General features: G+C 37.6%; 1 protein-coding gene across 5 annotated transcripts in view; it reads left to right on the forward strand.

Annotated features, from left to right (window-relative positions):
* tubgcp6.L (tubulin gamma complex associated protein 6 L homeolog) overlaps nt 1-22424 on the forward strand; it is a 40898-nt gene that overhangs the window by 12828 nt on the left and 5646 nt on the right. For all 5 annotated transcript variants that reach the window (XM_018250749.2, XM_018250753.2, XM_018250750.2 and 2 more), the window contains 16 exon segments: nt 3771-3846; nt 4312-4421; nt 5895-5986; nt 6067-6206; nt 6676-6825; nt 8506-8587; nt 8673-8761; nt 10668-10783; nt 12332-12470; nt 13463-13585; nt 14522-15635; nt 16745-16845; nt 17749-17953; nt 18412-18580; nt 20353-20494; nt 21937-22131. In XM_018250749.2, coding sequence (XP_018106238.1) covers nt 3771-3846; nt 4312-4421; nt 5895-5986; nt 6067-6206; nt 6676-6825; nt 8506-8587; nt 8673-8761; nt 10668-10783; nt 12332-12470; nt 13463-13585; nt 14522-15635; nt 16745-16845; nt 17749-17953; nt 18412-18580; nt 20353-20494; nt 21937-22131 — 3043 coding nt within the window.

A 22424-nucleotide genomic window follows, 5' to 3' on the forward strand; every position in this document is an offset into this window, starting at 1 on the left:
ACTGGTAACCAGGGGAGTATTCATCAATATTCAAATCCCTCCTTGGCGATTTATGTACGCTACTGTGGTGACCTTGTCACTGTGTATGCGTACACTGAAGAGGTTGCGTCCACTGATAGAGTGCTAACTTTACTCCCCTCAATTCGAGGATATTTATGGGTAGTCTGGATTCCTCTTGGGACCAGTTGCCTTGTGCCGATCGATTTTCCCATGTCGCCCCCCAGCCCTGAAGGCTGGCATCCGTGGCAATCACTTTCCATTCTGGAGTGGCCCAGGACTGGCCCGTGGCTAGATTGCTTGGCACGAGCCACCAGTTGAGGGCCTCCCGTGTCGATGGTGTTAACCGAAGCGGAAGTGACAACGACCCCCCTTTCCAGGTGGATAGTATATTGGCTTGAAGGGGGCGTAGGTGGATCTGTGCAAATGGGACTGCTTCTATGGCCGATTCCATCGTTCCTAGAACTTGCATAGCTCTGTGTACTGTCATCGTCCTGTTGGACAGGAGGGATAGAACCTGAGTCTTGATTCTGGTCTGTTTCTCCTCTGGTAAGCAGATCATCTGAGTTTCTGTGTTGAACTCTAACCCCAGAAATGTCATCTGACAACTCGGGTGAAGGTTGGACTTCTTCCAGTTGATGGTCCACCCGAAGTCCTGTAGAAGAAGGACAGTCTTCCTTGGCCTTCTTCATTGATGACGCCTTCAGCAGCAGATCGTCTAGATAGGGTGTAACAGATATTTCCTGCAATCTCATGGTCGCTGCTGTGACCGCCATTAGCTTGGTGAACACCCTGGGGGCCGAGGACAGGCCGAAGGGTAGTGCCAGAAATTGGTAATGTTTTTTCTTGAATGCAAAGCGAAGATAGCGATGGTGAGGAGGCCAAATTGGAACGTGGAGATAAGCGTCTTTGATGTCTAGGGACATCATGCTGGCCCTGTTCCATTCCACGTATTACTGACCGAAGTGTCTCCATCTTGAATCCTTCAGGTCCTGTGAATTTGTTGAGGCCTTTGAGATCTAGCACAGGTCTGACTTTCTTCGGGACTGTAAATAGATTTGTGTAGAAACCAGAGAATCTCTCCGGCAGTGGAACGACAATAATCACCCCTGCTCTCTCCATCTTCTCTATGCATTGTAAGAAGGGTCTCATTCTTGTAGGACGAGTGCCGCATCCAAACCTCCCGGAACAGTAGCAATTTTCCTCCGATTTGTTCCAACGATTCAGGAGGGCATGCCCCGTCATGCGGAGGCGGCCTTATCAGCGGAGGGCTTGTTGTAGCCATTTTTGTTCTTCCATGGGGGGCGACTTTTCTCGTTGCCCGTGGAACGAAAGTGAGAGTTTTGTGGTTGGCTGTGCCGCCTTGTGAAACATCCACTTTGGCCACGAAAAAACTTTCCTCGCCTGTTGGCATTTGAAGTTCGCCCTCTGGCTTGAGGGAGGAAGGTGCTCTTACCCCCTGTTGCTTGGGAGATAATCTTTTCGAACTCTTCTCCGAACAATCTGTGACCCTTAAAGGGGAGCTAAGTTAATGCTTTCTTAGAGCTAACATCTGCCGACCAGTTGCTATAGACAAAGCTGAGGTGCGTGCGGTGAGTTGTGAAGCATCTAGTGTGGTGTCGCAGAGATAACTTGAAGCCTCTGAGATATCTTGAGTGGTTGTTACTAGCTCAGTCCGAGGAACACCCTCTTGAATGTCTTTAATCAGGGATTCTGACTAAGCTTGTATGGCTGTAGATACCCAAGCTGACATCAAGCAGGGTCGCAGTGTTGATCCAGCAGAAGAAAAAATTGCCCTCAGGAATCCTTCTGACCTTCTATCGAAAGGGTCCTTAAATGCTGCTGCGTCAGTGACTGGCAGTGTGGTGGACTTGGAGAACCTGGTGCATCCACCTCTGGCGGGTTAGACCATTTGTCCACCAACTCTTTAGGAAAAGGGTATGATCTGGTGAATTTCTTAGCGGCCTGGAATTTACGCTCAGGAGCACTCCATTTCTCTTGGATAATGCTAGTTAACTGTTCATGGTCTGGAAAACAGACTGAAGACTTGTGTTGCCTCTTAAAAAGGGAAGTTCAGTATATCAAGCACTCCCTTGACAATGTTATCCACATCGTGGAGGGTATCCTTCTCCCTGCCATCCTCCTTCTCATCTTCCTCATCCTCTGATGAGGCATCCGAAGAAGTGAGATGAAGTCTGCTCTTGGGCCAACTCATCAGAAGGCGACTGGTTAATAGCCTCCCCTTTAACGCCTTCAACACGTCTTCGCTTACCACACGTCTTCGCTTACTACTATGGTGAAGCTTTGCTAAAGCCTTTCCCAGATTGTCTGCAATCGCTGGGAGTCCCGGCAATGAAGCAAGGGACTGTGAGAGATGAACTGCCCAACTAGGAGTGGGTGGTTCTGCTGACATTCCTGTGCCCAAGACACAACTTGGGGAGCATTATCAGCTTGTGGCTCAGGGTAACCACCAGAGGCGGAAGCTGCTCCCTGCCCCATATTGCAGGCTCTGCAAAGAGGCTCTGTCTGGCTCCCCGGTAGCTTATTTAGACACCTAGTACAGGCCAGGTACTTCATCTGTGCTGTGGAGGGAGCCCTGCCCCCCGCCCTAGTGAATAGCCCCCCTGTCCTACCTTCTGCCATAGTAGAGAGAGAGCTTGAGTGTGAGGGGAAAACCTAGTCTCTGATGAGAAGCACAGAGAGGCTCAATGCTGCCGCACTGCCTGAGTATCGGACACAAAATGCATGCATGCGTTCCAGCTAGTGCGCATGCGTAAGTGCGCACCACCGATTGTGGCGTGAAAAAACGCCGCAAAACTATGCCATGCCCGAAGTTGAAACGAATGGTGCGTCTAAGCAGCTCGCTTCCACTACGGAGCATTGGGCTCCTTCCATCATGGACCCAGAGTGCGCAAGGTTGCTCATAGCGAGCTGGGAAGAGGGGAGAAGAACCACGGCAGAGGTAGTCACAGGAAGACAAGTAGGCAGTGTGGCCTACCGGAAATTGGGCGGGGGGGGGTTGGGGGTTATGTGTGGTAACGGCAACCAGTGCCTGGCAAGGCCCATAGGGCACCTATGCCACTTACCCCTCACTCTGGCCAGACTGTCTGTTCTGGTTTCCTCAGTACGGGGAGTCATCTGGGTGGTCGATATAGCCAGATGGCTAGAATTTGATCCCGGTGCTGTTCACCTCGTAGGGGGCTAACCATTTACCACAGGTACTCCTGTTGTAGGTCTCACCCTGGGTGTGAGCCTGTGGCTGACCAAAGAATCCATCCTTTGTGATGGGTATCCATCCTCCCGGGAGCAGGACACTTGACAAACTTTAGATTAAGCCTACTCTGGCACGCCCCCTTAATTTAATTTACAAGTGTCCTGCCTCTGGAGGGTGGTGCCTAACCCCATCGTTCCCTGTGTCCCCCTTGAGATGGCAGAGAAAACAACATTGCTTGCACTCTTGCTCTCTTTTTTTTTTTTTATTAATTAACTATAGTATTTATGGGGGGGGCTATGTGTGAGCACTAGTACCTTATGGTTCAAGAAAAAAATTCAGATTATCTTTATCTAAACATTATTAGTTAATTAGTGCTTCCTTGTGTACAATGTATTTTTTCCTGCTGTAAAATGTAACCTTGTCTTTATTATTGTTATATTGCATAACTCGTTTATAGGCTGCAAATATGCATAGTAATGTTTACTAACAAAAAAAACATTCATATATTGTTATTTGATAAAGACAGTTTAACCAAAGTGTGTTTTTAACTTTTTTTTAGATATTTAGCGGAGCTTTGCTGCATTGGAACACTTGTAACCAGTGCCACAAGGGGCATTAGTACTGCATTTCCTACAGTGAGTATGACTAATTCACTGTCAAGATAATTTATCCAGATAATGACAGCCTTGTCCTTTTTACAAGAAAGACAATACACTGTATTTAAAAAACTAAAATAAGTAGATTAAAATAAGTAAGATTTTAGGATCTAGTAGTAACCTTAAGGCAGTATTGCCATAAAAATATTGATATTTTAATTGTACATGTGTTTGTTACTGAAAACAGATTGTCATGGTTGTTTCTTTGTTGGTTCTATCGGCAAAAAAAAAATTACCAGACCTGGAAAAGAACTGACTTCTGCTACATTGTTTCAAGAGTCAAAACCAGCGAATAGGAAGGCAAATAACTACTGCTTTGAATTGTAATAACCGTTACATTTTTTCCCTTAGGCAAGAAACAGTTTTGGGAAATGTCATGGAGAACAAATGTGTTTAAAAGTGTTTGCCTCTCAACTTTAATAATTGTCTCCTTTTAACTTTTAGGGGGTAAAGCTTCTTTCATATCTATACAAAGAAGCACTGGAAAACAGCAGCAATGAAAATTATCCTGTCTTGTTATCACTATTAAAAACTAGCTGTGAACCATACACAAGGTAAAGGTTTCTTTTTAAATGGTATTTTATTTGTTTTACTTTGTAACAGATGTGGGTGACATGCAAAAAAGTTTTCAAGAAGAATCAGCCAAATAGTAAGACAAATGGTTGGTCCAAATGCATTTGCTTTGCAAAGGACCTTAAGGGCTAACCACACACACACGCACGCACGCATCATATACAATACATCTTTTAAGGGAGCTCCCATTCCAATCAGATATATTAATGCTAAATCAAATAACTAACTCCAGAACAAACAAACAGATTCTGCATGTAGAGACTATGGATCTCTTTTAATGTTAAAAGGGTGAATGTTAATACATCATCTAGGCAAAAAGAGAGATCCACAAAGGTTGTATTAGACTCAAAGGTCAATCAAAATCAGACTCTTGCATACGGAGAGAATAAAGAGAGACAGATGCTGAGACAGAAATAGTAACCTAAAGGGAACTATTGCAAAATCAACATTTTATATAAGCTACGTCATAATGAAATAAGGAGCTTTATAAATATAATCAATTAAAAATTCTGTACTGTTTCTGAAATAATCAAGTTTATCGTCACTGTCCCTCTCTCAGCATCTGTTTCACACGATGCAGGAGTTGGATGTCAGCTTTCCACTGACAGATCCAATATATCTTTTAGGGGGTTCCCTTACCTAGCAGATATATTAGAGCTCACTCAAATAACTGATTCTAGCACAAACAAAATCTAACAAAATAACTGACTTTGGCACAAACCCTGCATGTAGAGAGGCAGGATTTCTGGGGATTTTAATAGTGAGCTCTAATACATCTTCTAGGCAAAAGTAGCCCCTTAAAAGATATATTGGATTTAACAAACATTCAAAATCAGACACCCAACTCCTACATGAAGACTGAATGAAGGGAGACAGATGCTGAGAGGGAGGGAAGTATAACACGATTATTTCAGAAACTATTTAGAATTTTTAATTGATAATATCTATAAAATTTCTTATTTCAGTATGATGTTGCTTCTATTAAATTTGCGTGATAGTTCCCCTTTAATTATTTCAGGAACAAGTTAGAATGTTTAATTGATTATATTTAGAAAAATCAATATGATACTAAATTTTCTTTACTTTTTTTTCACTATTCAGTAGGTGGCCATGTTAAAAACCTGTCTAACCATGTTTATTTGAAGGGTCTGGTCATACATTTGGCATTATTATAAATAGATTTGGGTGCTTTCTAAAGAGGAAATCTTCTAATACATGAATATAGATTAAGCCATTTAAACAGAAACCGGTCCTAACCATGATCGCATATATTTCTAAATCTGATAATTTCAGATATTGGTAATATGTTTTCTTTCTTTATTTTCTACATATAACCTTACTGTACACAGCTTTGCACCAACAACAACCATAAAAAATTATTGTGATGAAGCTAATCAAAGTTTAGGTGTAGCAATGTAGAATTTAGAATTATGAAACTTATTTTCTTTGTTCAGGTTTATTTATGATTGGGTGTATAGTGGTGTCTTCAGAGATGTTTGTGGAGAATTTATGATTCAAGTAAATGAAGATTATCTTGGATTTAGAGGTACATCAATATTTTTCTTCTTTTTACGAAGCACGTTTTTAATTTATTTCAATGTTAATATGTTATATTCTATTTATTAGATAAGCGATATTGGACTCATGGATACGTTTTGATTTCCAAGGAAGTTGAAGACTGTGTGCCTGTATTTCTGAAGCATGTTGCTAATGAAATATATATTTGTGGGAAAACCATAAACTTACTAAAGTTATGTTGTCCTAAGGTAAATTGTAGTTAGAGATTCTTCAAATGCAGCAAATGTGTTTTCTTATTGTCTTTTGTTGCAAAAATAAACAGTGAACTATCTATATGTTCAAGTAAATGCTGTAGTAAGTACACATTCTGAATTTAAGACAGTACCTGTACAAGGAGTCACCCCCTTTAGATTGGAGGAAAGGTTCTCTCATCTAACCATAAAGGGTTCTAAATCTTAAGGGCAGTGACAGTGTAAGATGCTGTGTTTTAATATTTGCTTCCAATGATGCTGTTAAAAGAAGCATGAATATAAGCCTATAAGAAAGACTTGTCTACAAGAATTTAGGATAACATTTTATGCCATATCGAGCCAGGTGGTAAGAGCATTTCTCTTGATCACCGGCGTGATACAATTATCTTGGTAATATCAGAATTGTGCAACAAAATAAAGCAAAGTAATTTAATTGAAAGTATGTATGTTTTTTTTGATTTCACAGCATTATATATGTTGGTCAGATATCCCAGTACCTCGAATATCTGTAACGTTCTCCCTGGAAGAACTAAAGGAAATGGAAAAAGACTGTGCTGTCTATGTTGCACGTATGGAGAGAATAGCACGACATAGTTGTATTAGCAAAGAACAAAAGGTTAGTACAAATACACCTTTATTACTTTATTGCCCATTGTTATCCAGAAGGTTATTTATTTTATTAGTGCTTTGTGTGGTGTTCCAAATATGGCTAAATAATAAAATTAATTTAGTAATTTATAGATGCCCTTAATCCATAATTTCAAATCCAATGCTTTTTTATTTTATTTATTTATTTTTTTAGCAGGATTTGGATTCCCACCGAATCCTTAAATCATATGACTTTTGTTCATCCAAACAATGAAGTCATAAATCTTTTTTTTGCATTCTATGCAGGTGGCTGTTTTTATTCGTCCCTTCCCCAACTGCATATGCAAATTAGGGTTCGCAATCTGTTTTGGACAAATCCCAAAGTTTAATATTTTGTATATCTTGTGTGACATAAGTGTAGAAAAGAAGTTGGGGAGCACCTCCCATCAAATGAGAAAAACAGAAGATGATGTGCAGGTCAAGTGGTAATTCAAAAGAGAACAAGAAAGAGAGAGAACTGACCCATGTATTTGCACCCTTCTATCAAAGCATGTCCACAAGCTCGTATTTATACACCATTATAACTTAACTTTTATTACTGATAAATAAGATAAAAAAAATCTAGTAGTGGGCTGGTGATACGGATAAGTGGTAAATGTGAAGGGGTTGGCTGACCAAGGGCTGCACAACGCGGGTTGTTCCAATAGAGACGCAAGCTCTGGGATTTACCAAGCCTGCCTCTCCAATGATTAGCAGCACCTCTACCCATACTAATGTTGTGTTGTGTTGTGTTGTATAACATTGCATGTAGTCTACTACCCCGATTACCCCCATATTTATTACTGAATAGTGTTTAAACAGAGTTTTTTGGGGTGACCTCCACTAGCATACATTTACCACTTATCTGTACCACCAGCCAACTACCCCAAGTTAATCCGTCTCCCCAGTCCTAACCATGTTTTAATTATCACTGGATTTTTTCATCTTATTTATCAGTAATAAAAGTTAAGTTTTAATGGTGTATAAATACGAGCTTGTTGACATGCTTTGATGGGAGGGTGCAAATACATGGGTCAGTTCTTTTTCTTTCTTGTTCTCTTGTGTGACATAAGGGCTGCTTTTAGATCCTAGAACATATGCTGAAGCTTGGCTGCTAAATTCACACTTCCAAGGCAGGCGTGTAAGCATAAGGCTGACTTGTCTGTACAAAAATATAAATTGCCTTGATTTTTGTACACCTGTCTTGGAAGATTCTCCCTTTGAGTGCCTGCCCAATATGTATACTGTTGAATCCATCCCTAAGCTGAAGGCTCAGTTCGGTGCACCTAGGCCTCTTCTTCCTTGTAGTTAGTCATTTGAATTACTTCTGGACTCCTGCTTTGTGTATACTAAAAAAAGTGTCTCTGTCGCTGTGCCTTGCACAGTGGGGTTAACAGACACTATCTTGTGCCGCTTCATACATAGGGACAATTTTAACAGTAACTGGTGGTGTGGGGAGGGAGCAGGGAGGGGGGCCTGTGGTTGGTATGAGGATTTTTTGATCCCCACCTAAACAGCACCTAGTTAACACATCGGCTATCCACAGGAGCAAGCACTACTTCTGCCCCAGAGAAGTCCTGAAGTCCAAAATGTTGTGGGCCATTTATCATTTGTTGCTACCTACTTTGAAACTACCATTAATATAATCTTTTTTTTTTTTGAATGTTAGGCTTTACAAACAGAAATTGCAAGGCAAGAGTTAATTATTCAGGCACGTGAAACAACAGAAAAAGTTTTTGAAACATTCAAAGGTAGGTATTCTATTTGTTATATTAGTTTTTTTAATTGAACTGCATATCTGGTTTGCTCTTATTTTTATTGTTTAAAATATTACAGATCGTAAGCTGGCTGAGAAACTGTCTTTGGATACAAAAAAAAGAGAACTTTTTCAAAAGCTGAAAGACCAGTATGAGAAAGAACAAGAGGTACCGTTGCCAAGTTGTTTTTTGTTTTTGTTTTTTTTTTCCTAAAATTAACTATGGTAATGCTATTTAAAATGGTTTCTTAAAAAAATAAGAAGCCCAAACTTTCTTTTAAAGTAGACAACCCACCAAATTGAAAACATTGCAGTATAACTACTTAAAAATAATTATCGTTCACATGCATTTTGCCAGATATAATTTTTTTTTCACACAAACACTTCAACACAGAAGTCAAAATTAGAATATACTACCACTTGCTCTCGTGATAAAATTACAGAAAATACAATTCAGGAAACTTTTAAAGGAACAATAACACCAAAAAATGTAAGTGTTTTAAAGCAATGAAAATATGATGTAGTGTTGCCCTGCACTGGTGAAACTGATCGGTTTGCTTCTGAAACTCTACTATAGTTCATATAAACAAACTGCTGTTGAGCAATGGCGGAAATTGAAAAACGGCTAAATGGCACAGGTTAACGAATGGATAACAGATAACACCATTAGACAGACAGAGCTTATTTGCTATCTGCTGTGTAACCTGAGCCTTTTCTCCTTTGAATGGCTGCCCCCATTGCTAAACAGCAGCTTATTTATATAAACAATAGTAATGTTTCTGAAGCAAACACAACAGTTTTACCAGTGCAGGGCAACACTGCATTATATTTTCATTACTTTAAAACACTTTTATTTTTTGACGTTACTGTTCCTTTAAGTAATTTTGTGACACATACTTATAGGGAATGAGATCCAGAATGCTTGGGACCTGGGGTTTTCCAGATAATGGATATTTCTGTAATTTGGATCTCCATACCTTAAGTCTACTAGAAAATCATGTAAACATTAAATAAACCCAATAGGCTGGTTTTGCTTCAAATAAGGATTAATTATATCTTAGTTGGGAGCAAGTACAAGGCACTGTTTTATTATTACAGAGAAAAAGGAAATCATTTTAAAAAATTTGGATTATTTGTATAAAATGGAGTCTATGGGAGACTGCTATTCTGTAATTCTGAGCTTTCTGGAGAACGGGTTTTCGGATAACGGATCCCATACCTGTATCTGTGACTTCAAGTGACCCCAACATGTTAATAATGAATAATGAATTCTAAAAGTAATAAAAGATCTATCTGCCCTCACTATCTGAGGTTTCAGTAGCCCATGCCATTAATTTAAAGCAAAATAAATATATTTTTAGAATTAAAATTGGGTAATTTGCATTGTTGAGAAAATATCTAAATTAGCAAACTGGAAATGTAAATGTAGCTGTTTTTAGAAATGGTTGAAAATTAATTTAAAACATGCATTTTGTCTCCCACTTGTTCTGGGACACAAAAAGAATAATAAATATGAATGAAAGGGGTCTTCTGAATATTTTGCCAATCGATATGGTTATGATTACTGAAATTATGTGAAATATAGAGATCTTTAAAAATGAGTAGTATACGCGCATTTTTAGAGCTGACACTTCGACCCATGCAAACATACTATTTTATGTCATAATATATTTTTACTAAATAAAATCATTTTAAAATACAGATTAGGTATGCTAAACATTCATAAATTAAAATCTGTACATTTTCTTTGAAATTCAACATAGGAGTAATTTTTCCCCTTAAAATGTATCTTCTGAGCAGTAAATCTCTCAAAATATCTACAACACTACTAAAGCATTGCTTTGGGCATATGCTTAATTCAGATAGGACTCAATTTCCCTTTAAATATTATATATATGAACAGAGTTGTTATCTTCCCTCCCTGGGTCTCCCAGCAAATAATATTTTTGGTCCCCATCCTATACTTAATCTGACTCTTGACCTTGATTCCTTGCTGCCCCACTCCCGTCTGCAAGGACCACTGCCTGTATTACGTTACTGTTTATATGTATTTTGATATTAATTTGCTTGTACAGAGGCGCCTTACAACCAAGCAAGAAGAAGCTGATGATGATTTTAGCTATGCCCGAGAGATACGTGATCGTGAGAAGAGACTAAAGGCATTAGAAGAAGAACTGGAGTTGAAAACAAGGTAAAGTACACTCAAATAGTAGTCAATGAGTATTTAATACATTGGCAAATGTAAAAGGAAGGCAGAATGCTAAATAATGACATCTACTACCCTGCCCTTTATAATTAATTAAGCCCTATTGAGCGCTATATTACTAAGCCCTGTTGACCCATATATACACATGGAATGCAATAAATGAGGCCTATCCTTCAGATACATTAAATTTTTTGGACATTGCTGAGGTTTTACCTAATTATAATAATTCTTAAATATATTTAAAGGGAATCTGTCGTCGTTTTAAAAAATTTTTTTTTTTTGCATTTTTATAAAAAACACACATCCATAAACACTGTCTGGCAAATAAAATGTTAATCCACAAATCCATGCATAAGTTATTTTAGTTTGTATTTTGTCATGGGGGCTTCCATTTCTGCTCATTACACATTCATCCTGTGCTGCTCTAACAGCAGGCACAGCATTACCTGTGTGCTTGGAGGCAGCCACTCTGTAATGAAAAGCCAGGTCGCACTACGACATGAGAATCTAGCTGTACACTCACCCTCCCCTCTCTGCCCATGCGTGTGATGTTTGGAGGAGAGAGGTCACATGGTTTGCAGGGAACCAATTACTTTCACTTTCCTACTTTCTGCCTTCTCTACAGCTGCACTAGCAGCCCCTCCTCCCACAGACACTATCAAAGCTCCTGCCGTTCTGTAAGTTTGATCTCTGCTTTCCTTTGGAGGAGGGGACTTTCTCTCCTTGCTGCCTTCCTAGTTAGTTTTACTGGTTACTAGATGTGGTAAAGGAGCTGTGAGTTCCCCCTGCTATCCACCTCACACACACTGTGCTCCTTTCCTGCCTGCAATACTTCTTTTTTCATTAACTACTTACTGCCTCCTTTCTCCTGAGCTATTTTAACCCTTCCTAGACTTCCTCTTAAATTTTCCTGGTTTTTAAGTATGTCCTCCTTATTTTATCCTTTTTTTCTATTCCCTGTCATCAGTCCTGGGAGTGTACTCCTGTGTTTCATGCCATTCATAAACTATCTATATAAAATATTTTTTCCAGTGTCCGAAATGAAGTGTGTGTGTGTGTGTGTGTGTGTATATATTTATTTATTTTTTTAAACGTAAGTGGGGGCAGTGATCACAGGACTATCTTATTTCAGTCCTTCTGAAGTGGTGTCAGTGAGAGCTTATCTTGATTCCTGCCTATTGTTCAATTGACAGGCTCAGCAGACAAGGCTCTATTTACATTACAGCAGCTTGTAGGAGGGAGGGGTAATGACATCACTCCAACTTGCAGTGCAGCAGTAAAGTGTGACTGAAGTTTATCAGAGCACAAGTCACATGACCTGGGGGCAGCTGGGAAATGTCAAAATGTCTAGCCCCATAGCAAATTTTAAAATTAGATATAAAAAAATCCATTTCTTGTTTTGAAAAATGGATTTCAATGCAGGATTCTGCTGTAGTAGCACTATTACCTGATACATTTTGTAAAAAACATGTTTTTCCACGACAGTATCCCTTTAAGGTATTTTTAACACCATAATAATGTTTGCTTTTATAGACAAGAACTTATTGAGCATTACAGCAGATTGTCTGAAGAGGCAACTCGCAAAGAGCAGAGGGCTCTTTGGAAACTTCAGCGTCATAAACTTGAAACTATTCGACTGAAATTTTTCTTGGAGGAACAAAAACGCATGCAGGTATGTGCTAAGATTTTTCAATGCAGTTGCTTCTAAAATTGCACTTTGCACATGAATAATGTATGAATAACTGAGCCCTATAGTATATATGAATTTCTAGTGTGTGTAAAAATACAGACATTAAGTGCATAAATTAGAAAACCGTGGGTGTAGCATAGCATAGATAAAGTATTAGACATAAACTTCAGTGCATTAAACTAAATTATTAACCAATACTGAAAAAAAAGGTTGCAATAATGACAGCTACTTATTCTTACTAATAGAATAAATGAACATGGAATATATACTGTATATGAGATGAGATGCGCATTGGAACATTAATGTGGTCCTTGTTAGAAGGGCCTCCGTGGGCCCCAGTGTATTATTCATTTGTTAACCTTGTGCATGGGTTTATAAATACAAATGAATTAACAAGAAGAATAAGTTACCTGTCTCAATGAATGTGAACAATAAACCTCTTTTTAAAATGTAAGTGTACATAAATATATAGGTAACATTAAATAGATACAGTTATTGATCAGCTAGGAATTTCTTTCAAGAGATATTAGAATAAACAAATGGTCTTCAACATGCTAGAGCAGAAATTGTGCAGATAGGGTTGGAGAGAGTAAGAGACAAGGACTGTAGTGTAACTCATAAAACGAAGACACTAGAATAATGAATAAAAAAATGTTAATAGAATGGATGCAGATGGCAAGCAAGGTGCAAGAGATCTTAGCAGTTATTGGGGATGTTTGGCTGTGGATATGGAAGAAGATCATTGAAGTAACGTTGTAGTCTGTATTGTTCCGTATAAGCAGACTTCTCAAACATTGCACCAAAAAAGATGGTGTTGGGAATGCGATTGTTTTATATTTGTGTAATTTAGGCAGGGTAATTAGTGATAAGTAGATTTGGCTATATGGTTTTTAACATGCATAATCCTTTTGTTTATATTACAATAATGTTGTTGTACAATTGTGACCATTATCAAGCATCATTTTACTTTTTAGGACTTGGTTGCAAATTTCCCAGTGGATATTTGCGAAGAAAATCTGGGTGTTTTACCAGATGGGGAAATATCACATCAAACAGACAATACTAATGATGCAGGTTTGGGAAATATAGAAAATGAGGTCAGTTTTCTCTTTATTTTGTTTGACTATTTCAGTAAATTGTCATATCCTATGCAAAGCATATAGATGTGTGTTTGTGTGTGTGTATATATTCTTTATAATTTTTATTTTATATATAATTTTTTTTCATGGCTATGTCCCCATTCAAGATGTTCTGAAAAACTGTGGAAAAGGGCTTTAGGTTATCAAGTAGTAACAAGCATTAAGACAGGGACTTTCCCTCATATTGCTGACCATGCCAGTCTTATTCAACTTACATTCTGTGCAGAACTCATGGTTAGTAAAATGCTCCTGGGAAAATACAGAATCCATACAATGGAGTACCATGGAATATGAGTATAATCTTAATATTCCAAGGTCATAACATATATTCGAGCACAAAACAAAAACTATGGTACTGTGTTAGCTAGTAGCAAAAATAATAAATACAAAAACAAACAAATACAAAAAGTATTGTAGAAGTAATACCTATATTGGTTAATAATAAAAATACATTGCAAGCTTTCGGAGCACCAAGGCCCCTTTGTCAGGCAAAATACAAATGAAAGCTGGAAAGGCACAGCATTTATACTGTTAGATCAGTGAAAGGTATTCATGGGCAATTAATTAGGACATTACAGATAGATAGAGATCAAATGTAGAGATAATACAATGAATTAGGGTGGGTTGTAAATAGTCCAGGAGTCTGGATTCAGTCAGGTCACATAGATTAAGGCCCTGTCTTAATGTATTAAATAACTCCATACATTTGAATTCATAAATATTCCTTTCCCGTTCAGTTTTTAAGTTTTAAAAACACTGTTTGAGGTTGATGTAATCTGCACAGAAAATAGATTTGCAGAGGGTTTATCACCATCATGTAGGTTTTGCATTTTATTTTAAATCTCTAAAGAAGTGTATTAGTCTTAAACAAGTTTAAAAATATTTTTTCTGCAGAAATCCGTTCCAGAACAACATGCCTTACACAACAACAATGATGAAGTGTATACTGCTCAAAACTGTATTTCAAAGAGTGAATCTCTGTGTGTGGATGTTACATTACCCACAGAAAATGTACATTCACAAACCAGTAATGCTTCAGTCTTAGGTGTACCATCTTTCGATTCCAATCTGTGTACACCTGATGTGGATATTATTGATTTCTTACCAACATTACCCTCTGAGAATCAGGAGGTAGCTGTAGTTCAGTCTTTGGTAGATGATGCTTTAATTAGCATTGGTTCAGATCTGAATACAGATACAAAGGACAAGGAAAGTCTGTGTGCTTTAAAAAGTGATTTACAGGAAAGTAGTACTGGAAGCGAATATGATTTTAAAACCATTCTAAAGCCTATAGCATGTACCCAAGTTTCACAAGGACACATAAAAATTGGAGAATATTCTTCTAATGTACAACCTGCAAGGCCTCGTTGGAGTACTCATGGACATTCTTCAGATTCAAATATTAAAATTGGAAATTATGTCTCTGACATCAACGTACACCAGCCAAAGCATAGCCAGCATGGCCATTCCTCAGATTCTAATATAAATATTAGTGATCATATGTCTGATGTGGAACCTCGACTGCCTCGACTGAATTTGCATGGGCACATCTCCACAGGACATATAAAAGTAGGTGAATATGCTTCTGATGTAGAGCCTTCAACGCCCAGGCACAGTGTTCATGGGCATGCATCCCAGGGAAACATTAAGATTGGTGAGAATGTATCAGATGTGAAACTATCAAGGCCACGATGGAATATTCATGGACATGTGTCTGACGCAAATATAAAAATTGGTGAGAATACTTCTGAGATAGCACCCCTACGACCTCGATGGAACATTCATGGACATGCTTCACAGTCTCATATTAAAATTGGAGAACTAGTTTCTGATATAGAACCCTCACAACCCAGAAGGACCCCTTTTGGCCATCCATCACAATCAAGCATACCAATTGGAGACCAGCCTGTGGAAAAATATGCTCAGAAGTCAGAATCAGAAGTCCATTCATCAAACTCTACAATTCAACACTTACTCTATAGCAACATACCTGACAAGAACAAGGACAGTAAGTGCAGACATGCAGAGCTAGACATGGTTAAACTGTTGCACTGCAGAAGTGTTTTCATTGGCCATAGTCACATAAATCCTTGAAGGGTGACAATAACTAGCCATAATCAAAGAAGGGTGACTGTGCTATAAATGAAATAATATAAAAGGAGGGAAAACAATCCCTATAAGTACTGTATATAGCATTCAGACCATCTGTTAACACCCAGTGAATTGGCTTGTCCATAAATAAAAATGTAGCACTACCGCTATAAAAATGTGTGTTTCAGCCGCAGGACTTGCAAAAGTGATAACTTAATTCATGCAAAGATATACACTATTAATGACCTCTCTAGCAGAGAACTAGCAGTACTAAGTTTGAAAAAAATGTGGTTAACTCAGACCATAGTCTTATTGATCAACATCCTTACATCCTTACTGTGACCCAAATGCATGAAACAAAGTTCACTGCAGTCTTTGTATGAACTGCCAGTATAAAAATCCAGAAGTGATAGCACAGTCACTGCAGTGCTGTAACCCACACCAAAAGCCATAAATTGTTAGAACTTTGTTTATAACGTGCATGTATAAATGTTATTGCAACTGCCTCTCCCTAACATTAAATGATTGCTATGGCAGATCCTTACCGCAATACAAGATTAGATCTTGTTGCCATGTAGCCTCAACTGTATTGTCACACTCAGCTGCCAAACCATCCAATTCAATCTGGGTTAAGACAGCCTTGCATGATGGCTGCATGATGAGATGCATCTCCAGGGACTGTTTTGAGGTCTAATTATCCAACTTTAAAGCTTTTTCTAAATACTGTGTAATGTTTGAACTGAACTGTGTGAATCCAGAAATGCTTGCCTTGAAAACATTCCAGAAAAAGAATGAGTATAGAGGTCCTGCACACACCAAAGAGCTAAATTGCTGGCCAGTGCTTGTGCGTATGAAAAAGTGATTTCCAAAATGTTTGTAGTTCTTCAGAAATGGATAAATAAAATAATAATAAAAATGCATGGGCCAAGGTCTTCTGTTCATTTAAAACAGTACACTGAATAAATTTTTTTTTCTTAAATATAAAATTAATCTTATGTTTTGTGATTTATGCTGTATTTTACTCAGCGGGAGGCACGTTAACAGATTCTCCAGTCCCTGTTCCTGATCAAGGAAACTCAAACGATGACACAGAGAAAAGATCTTCAACACTAGAGCAGAGAGTGCAGGTAAATTTCCTTGGTGCTCAAATGCTTCATCTTTATGAGATTTTATTATGAGGTTGCAACATGGTTCTAATACAGAAGTATGTCTCTCATTGCACATTTTGAGTGACATCAGACTGTATTGAATTGTAATTAGTAGAAATATTTACATACAGGAGAACTGAGATTTTACATTTCCCAGGGGTTGTTGGCAAAACAGAGTTAAATCCTGGGGCAGGGGTGAGGAAAGACGCCACTTTCCTGTATAGGGCAGTGAAAAAAGTACTTCAATTCCGGGAAGAAGTAAAACCCGGAGATGTAAAATTAAAATTGGAAATTATATCCAAGACATCAACGTTCTAATGTAGTTACATTTTAGTTGAAGATGAAGAGACATAAGTTTATCAAGCTTCAGCTATTACCCAAGTAAAGACTACCTAACTTCTAGTTGGTGGGAAAACAAAATGTCTAAAACTGCTTCAGAAAGGAAATAAATATCCTTCTAACTCCATAGGGGACATCATTTGGACTACTTCCTGAATCAGTGTTTTGATAACCAATCCAAGAAGAAAATTCCAAATCTTTATAGCTCCATAAGATGAAACTTGATTTTTTCTCATTTTGATGAATGTTTTTGTGATATTTGGAAAGCTCAAGTAGTTCTAAAGAGACCACAGCTATTTGTTTTTATAAAGAATCTCTCAGAGGCAAACATAATCGTATCACCCAATCATTTATGACAATGGAAATGTCCAATGGATTAATGTTCTGTACATCCCATATTTTAGTGCTTAAGGGGAAACAATTCAAATCTATAAATATTAAAACTGCATGGCATAAACAAACAGAGTATATTTGCCCCAGGTAGGTTATGTAGGCCATTTGTTTTTTTTTTAGACTAAAACTCTTTCTGACCAATCGTTTTAGGCAGCTGATTCTGTCTGTGATGGAGAAGCATCGCCAAATACTGCACAGAGTTTGCCATGTATGTCTGACACCCTGGATTTTGGAACTAACGGAGAAGAAAATGTTGGGAATGATGATCATACATGGGAAAAGCAACAGGAGTATTTAAAAGGCCTTGCAGAGAAGTATTGCCTTGAAAAATATCAAGACAGTTATGAACTAATGTGTGAGTCACTTACTTAGCACATAAATACGTACAGTACAAACATTTACATATTTTGTGCAGTAAAGATGCAGATATACTTTGGAGCTTATATAGTGAATAATGAGTTCCATGACCATATAAGGGTACAGGTCATGGAACTCCAAGGTGACTTCTAATATCCTTATGTTTTACAACAGGAGATACATCATTTATTATAACGCACAAGTTTCAGTGAATCATGTGAAATGACTGACATGACATCACTAAGCACTGATTATAACTGATGACATCACTAAGAACCATTTATAAGGATATAGATTACAGAATATTCATGACTCTTGTGTATTATATGGAAATAATTCTATTTAGAGTTAAAAATGAGTGTGATGTGTGTGTTGCCAAACAGGCCAGGACACCTAGAAGTAGATCTACAACCATTGTGTCTGAATTAATGCTTCTCATTTTTGTCCCTTATACAGCACATCCTCCAGTTCTTCACCTTTATAGCAATGTGATGCCCAATCGGTTTTCTTTCCCAACTGATTCTGACATTAAGTCAGCAACAGATGAAACTACAGTTCAACTTATTGAACTTCTGTCTTTGCCAGTACTGATGAAATATTCAGTTACTGCTCCTATGGTCTCACAGTGAGTATGAACATATTCTGGAATTCATTCATTAGGTGTATATATGTGTTTTCTTCCATTCAGCTGGCCATGCACCATCAGTTATAGACTGCCAAATATGCAGTCTGTCCTGTATGTGAGGAACAAACAATGACCTCCTTGGAATATATCAGGCCATTAAAATATTGATTGGAATCCCCGCAGACATCGACCACATTAGGCCATAAATGCATTCCACTATGTAATGCTTTTATGCACAGACTGCCCCATATAATGTGGGGCAACCAATTAACGAGCCCTATATCACCTGCCACATGAGTGGCCAGATCTGGAGTGAGTTGCTCAGTGGTAGTGTTTATAAATTCATTTTGGTGATTTTACAATGTATGGGCAGCTTTACAGGATCTTGTCTCACATATTTAACTGTACAAATTCTCATTCCCTAAAGGGCAAGTTAGACAGGTTTTAACATAAGCCAATAGACAAGACTAAATATCTCTTACTCATGTTTTATTATTAAGATAAAATATGAATGTGCACTAAACCGTGCTTGTTAATCATAAGGGGACTTTTTATTAAGAAATAATTCCAAGTATTTTTTCTACCAAGTTAGTTGAGCAAAATAAACTTTACTTACACTATATAAATTATTTAAATCTTGTTTCCTTCAGTAGTGGAATTTACAATCACAGGAAGCAGACAGGTGCCATTTTGTGGACACTGTTATTAAAGGGGGAAAATGAAAATTTTATATAAGCTTCATACTGAAATAAGAACTTTCTAAATACAATCCATTAAATATTCTACATAGTTTCTGAAATTATCAAGTTTATATTTACTATTGCTCTCTCAGCATCTGTTTCTCTTCATTCTGTCTTCATGCAGCAGTTGGGTGTCACGTGAATGATCCAAAATATCGTATAGGGGGGCTCCCTTTGCTAGCAGATGTATTAGAGCTCACTCAAATAACTGATTCCAGTACAAACAAACTCTTAAGAATAACTGCCTTGCACAATTCTGCATGTAGAGAGGCCGGATTTCTGGTGATTTTAATAGAGTGAGCTCTAATACATCTAGGCAAAAGGAGCCCCTTATAAGATTTATTGGATCATTCATCCGACACCCAACTCCTGAATGAAGACAGAATGAAGAGAAACAGATGCTGAGAAAGGAATAGTGAATATAAACTTAATCATTTCAGAAACGGTACAGTGTTTTTAATTGATTGTATTTAGAAAGTTTCTTATTTCAGTATGCTGAAGCTAATATTAAATTTTAATTTTCACTATAGTTCCACTTTAAGGCAAGTTTTGCATTATGCCAAAGTCTTGTGTAGGTGCTAGAATGGGGAGAGCTCATGCACATGCCAATGCACTGGCTATATCATTATACACCTTGAGTAAAGATAGGTGATGTGAGGAGTACAGTGACATCTAGGAAGTGCAGGATGGAAAGTGATCACTGTGCCTGAGGCAGAGGTGAGAAGGTTAATATATGATTGACAGCTGAGATATATAAAATCATTCATCACAGGTATGGATGTTTTGTTGGTGACAAATAATTTAGTCCCTTTCTCTGTCCCATTTTATTCAACTGTATATTGAATTTCTCATTGTAAATATGCCACTACAACTTTGAAGTGAGTCGATTTCGTAATTTCCCTTTACTAACAGAGTGCTGTCTGGCTTTTTAACTAACCTGACTAACCAAAGAAATGACGAGACTTCACTGAACAAAAACATTCTTTATTATAAACAATGCCCTATTATTGGTTTCCTCTATTTTATTCCAAGTGTTTATCTGGTAAACAAAGCAATAGTGGATTATTACTTTGTGGAGCTAAAGATGGAGAGACACTTTGAAGCTATGAGACATTTTCTGCTGATGGAAGATGGGGAGTTTGCTCAGTCACTGAGTGACATGCTGTTTGAAAAGGTAATTCATTTAATTATGTTAGGCTGTGGATTTCATTTTCCTGCTAAACCTCTATGGTTTGGAGTTGAAAATGAAGCGTTCCTGATTTTCTGTTTTGAAATTAGAATATATATTTCCACCAGTGGAAACTGTATTTGGGTATTAGTATGGTCCATTTTACACTGAGGTCCTTTGTAAAGGCAGAATTGGTTCTGTGAGTCTGTCTGTAACCAAAGGGGCAAACTATTCAGAATCAAATACAGGTACGGCATCTCTTACCCTGAAACTCCGTATTCAGAATGATAAGAAGGCCATCTTCCATAAAGAATATTTTTTTTCAAATAATTTTTAAAAAATTATTTCCTTATTCCCTTTGACAGAATACAATACCTTATACAGGGTATAGGATCCATTATCTGGAAACCCGTTATCCATAAAGTTCCGAATTATGGAATGAACATCTCCTATATACTCCATTATAATCTCTGTAATAATAAAACAGTACCTTGTACTTGATCCAAACTAATATATAATTAATCCCTATTGGAAGCAGACCCAGACTGTATGGTGTATTTAATGTTTAAATGATTTTCTGGTAGATTTAAGGTATGAAGATCCAAATTGCAGAAAGATCTGTTATCTGGAAAATCCCAGGTCCGAGCATTCTGGATAACCGGTCCCAAACCTGTACTTTACTTGATCCTAGCTAAACTGCATAAATCTATATTGGTTGTAAAACAATCCTATTGGGGTTATTCACCTTTAAGTTAACTTTGTGTTCTAGAATGGCCGATTCTAAGTAACTATTCAATTGGTCTTCATTATTTATATTTTATAGTTTTTTAATGACTTGGTTTCTTCTTCTGACTCTTTCCAGATTTCAAATGGGGTCACTGACCCCATCTAAAACAATTGCTCTGAAAAGTTACCCATCAATTGTCATTGCTACTTTTTATTACTCATCTTTCTATTCAGACCATCTCCTATTCATATTCCAGTCTCTTCTTCAAATCAATGCAGGGTTGCTAGGGTGATTTGGACATTAGCAACTAGATTGCTGAAATTACAAATTTGAGAGCTGCAGAATAGAAAGCTAAATAATAAAAAAATGAAAACCAATTGCAAAGTATCATTCTCTACAACATACTAAAAGTAATCTCAAAGTTAAACAACCCCTTTAATGGTTGTGTTTTTTAGCCGACTTATCCAAATTATAGCAATATCTAACAAACCCCAGGCCCCAAGCCTTCTAGATAATAGATCCCATACCTGTACTGCAATTACCTTATGTATTAAAGTTTTAAATTCTTGTTTTCATGTCTTCATGGGGCAAATATTCCTCCTCTAGTTGCAGTATAATGAAAGCTTGACTCACTGCCTGTCATTAGGAAGTTTACCGTCCAACTGCTTATAGATATTCAAGTTTGGAACATGCAGTCATGATGAATTCTGTTTCTTCATAGCTTGGTTCCGGACAAACACCAAGTGAACTATTGAATCCATTGGTTCTTAATTCTATACTGAACAAAGCTCTGCAGTACAGTTTGCATGGAGACTCTTCTCTGGCCTCCAACCTAACCTTTGCACTGAAGTATCTTCCAGAAGTGTTCACACCTACTGCCCCTGATGCATTAAGCTGCTTGGAGTTGAAATATAAGGTATGAATATGCATTGTCCTACCCTCTTAAAACATAGTGCTCTCATGTCCGTCTACACTTGTGAATTTAAAAAGATATGGCAGAGGCCAGAAACTTTTATGAAAGAAGCAAAATGTAGTAATATTAGCTCTAAAGCACTAACACAGGGAAAGGTTTGTGTTTTATAGAGGACCAATAACAATCAAAAGAGCTTTTCTCTGTTGGAAGGCAGCATCAGTCAAAGCACAATTTGTGCTATTACGATTGTTCATCTCCCAAACACGTCATTAGTTGAGTTGTTTTCAGATTGGTTG

The sequence above is a fragment of the Xenopus laevis genome, chromosome 3L (genome assembly GCF_017654675.1).
Source record: "Xenopus laevis strain J_2021 chromosome 3L, Xenopus_laevis_v10.1, whole genome shotgun sequence".
NCBI lineage: Eukaryota > Metazoa > Chordata > Amphibia > Anura > Pipidae > Xenopus > Xenopus laevis.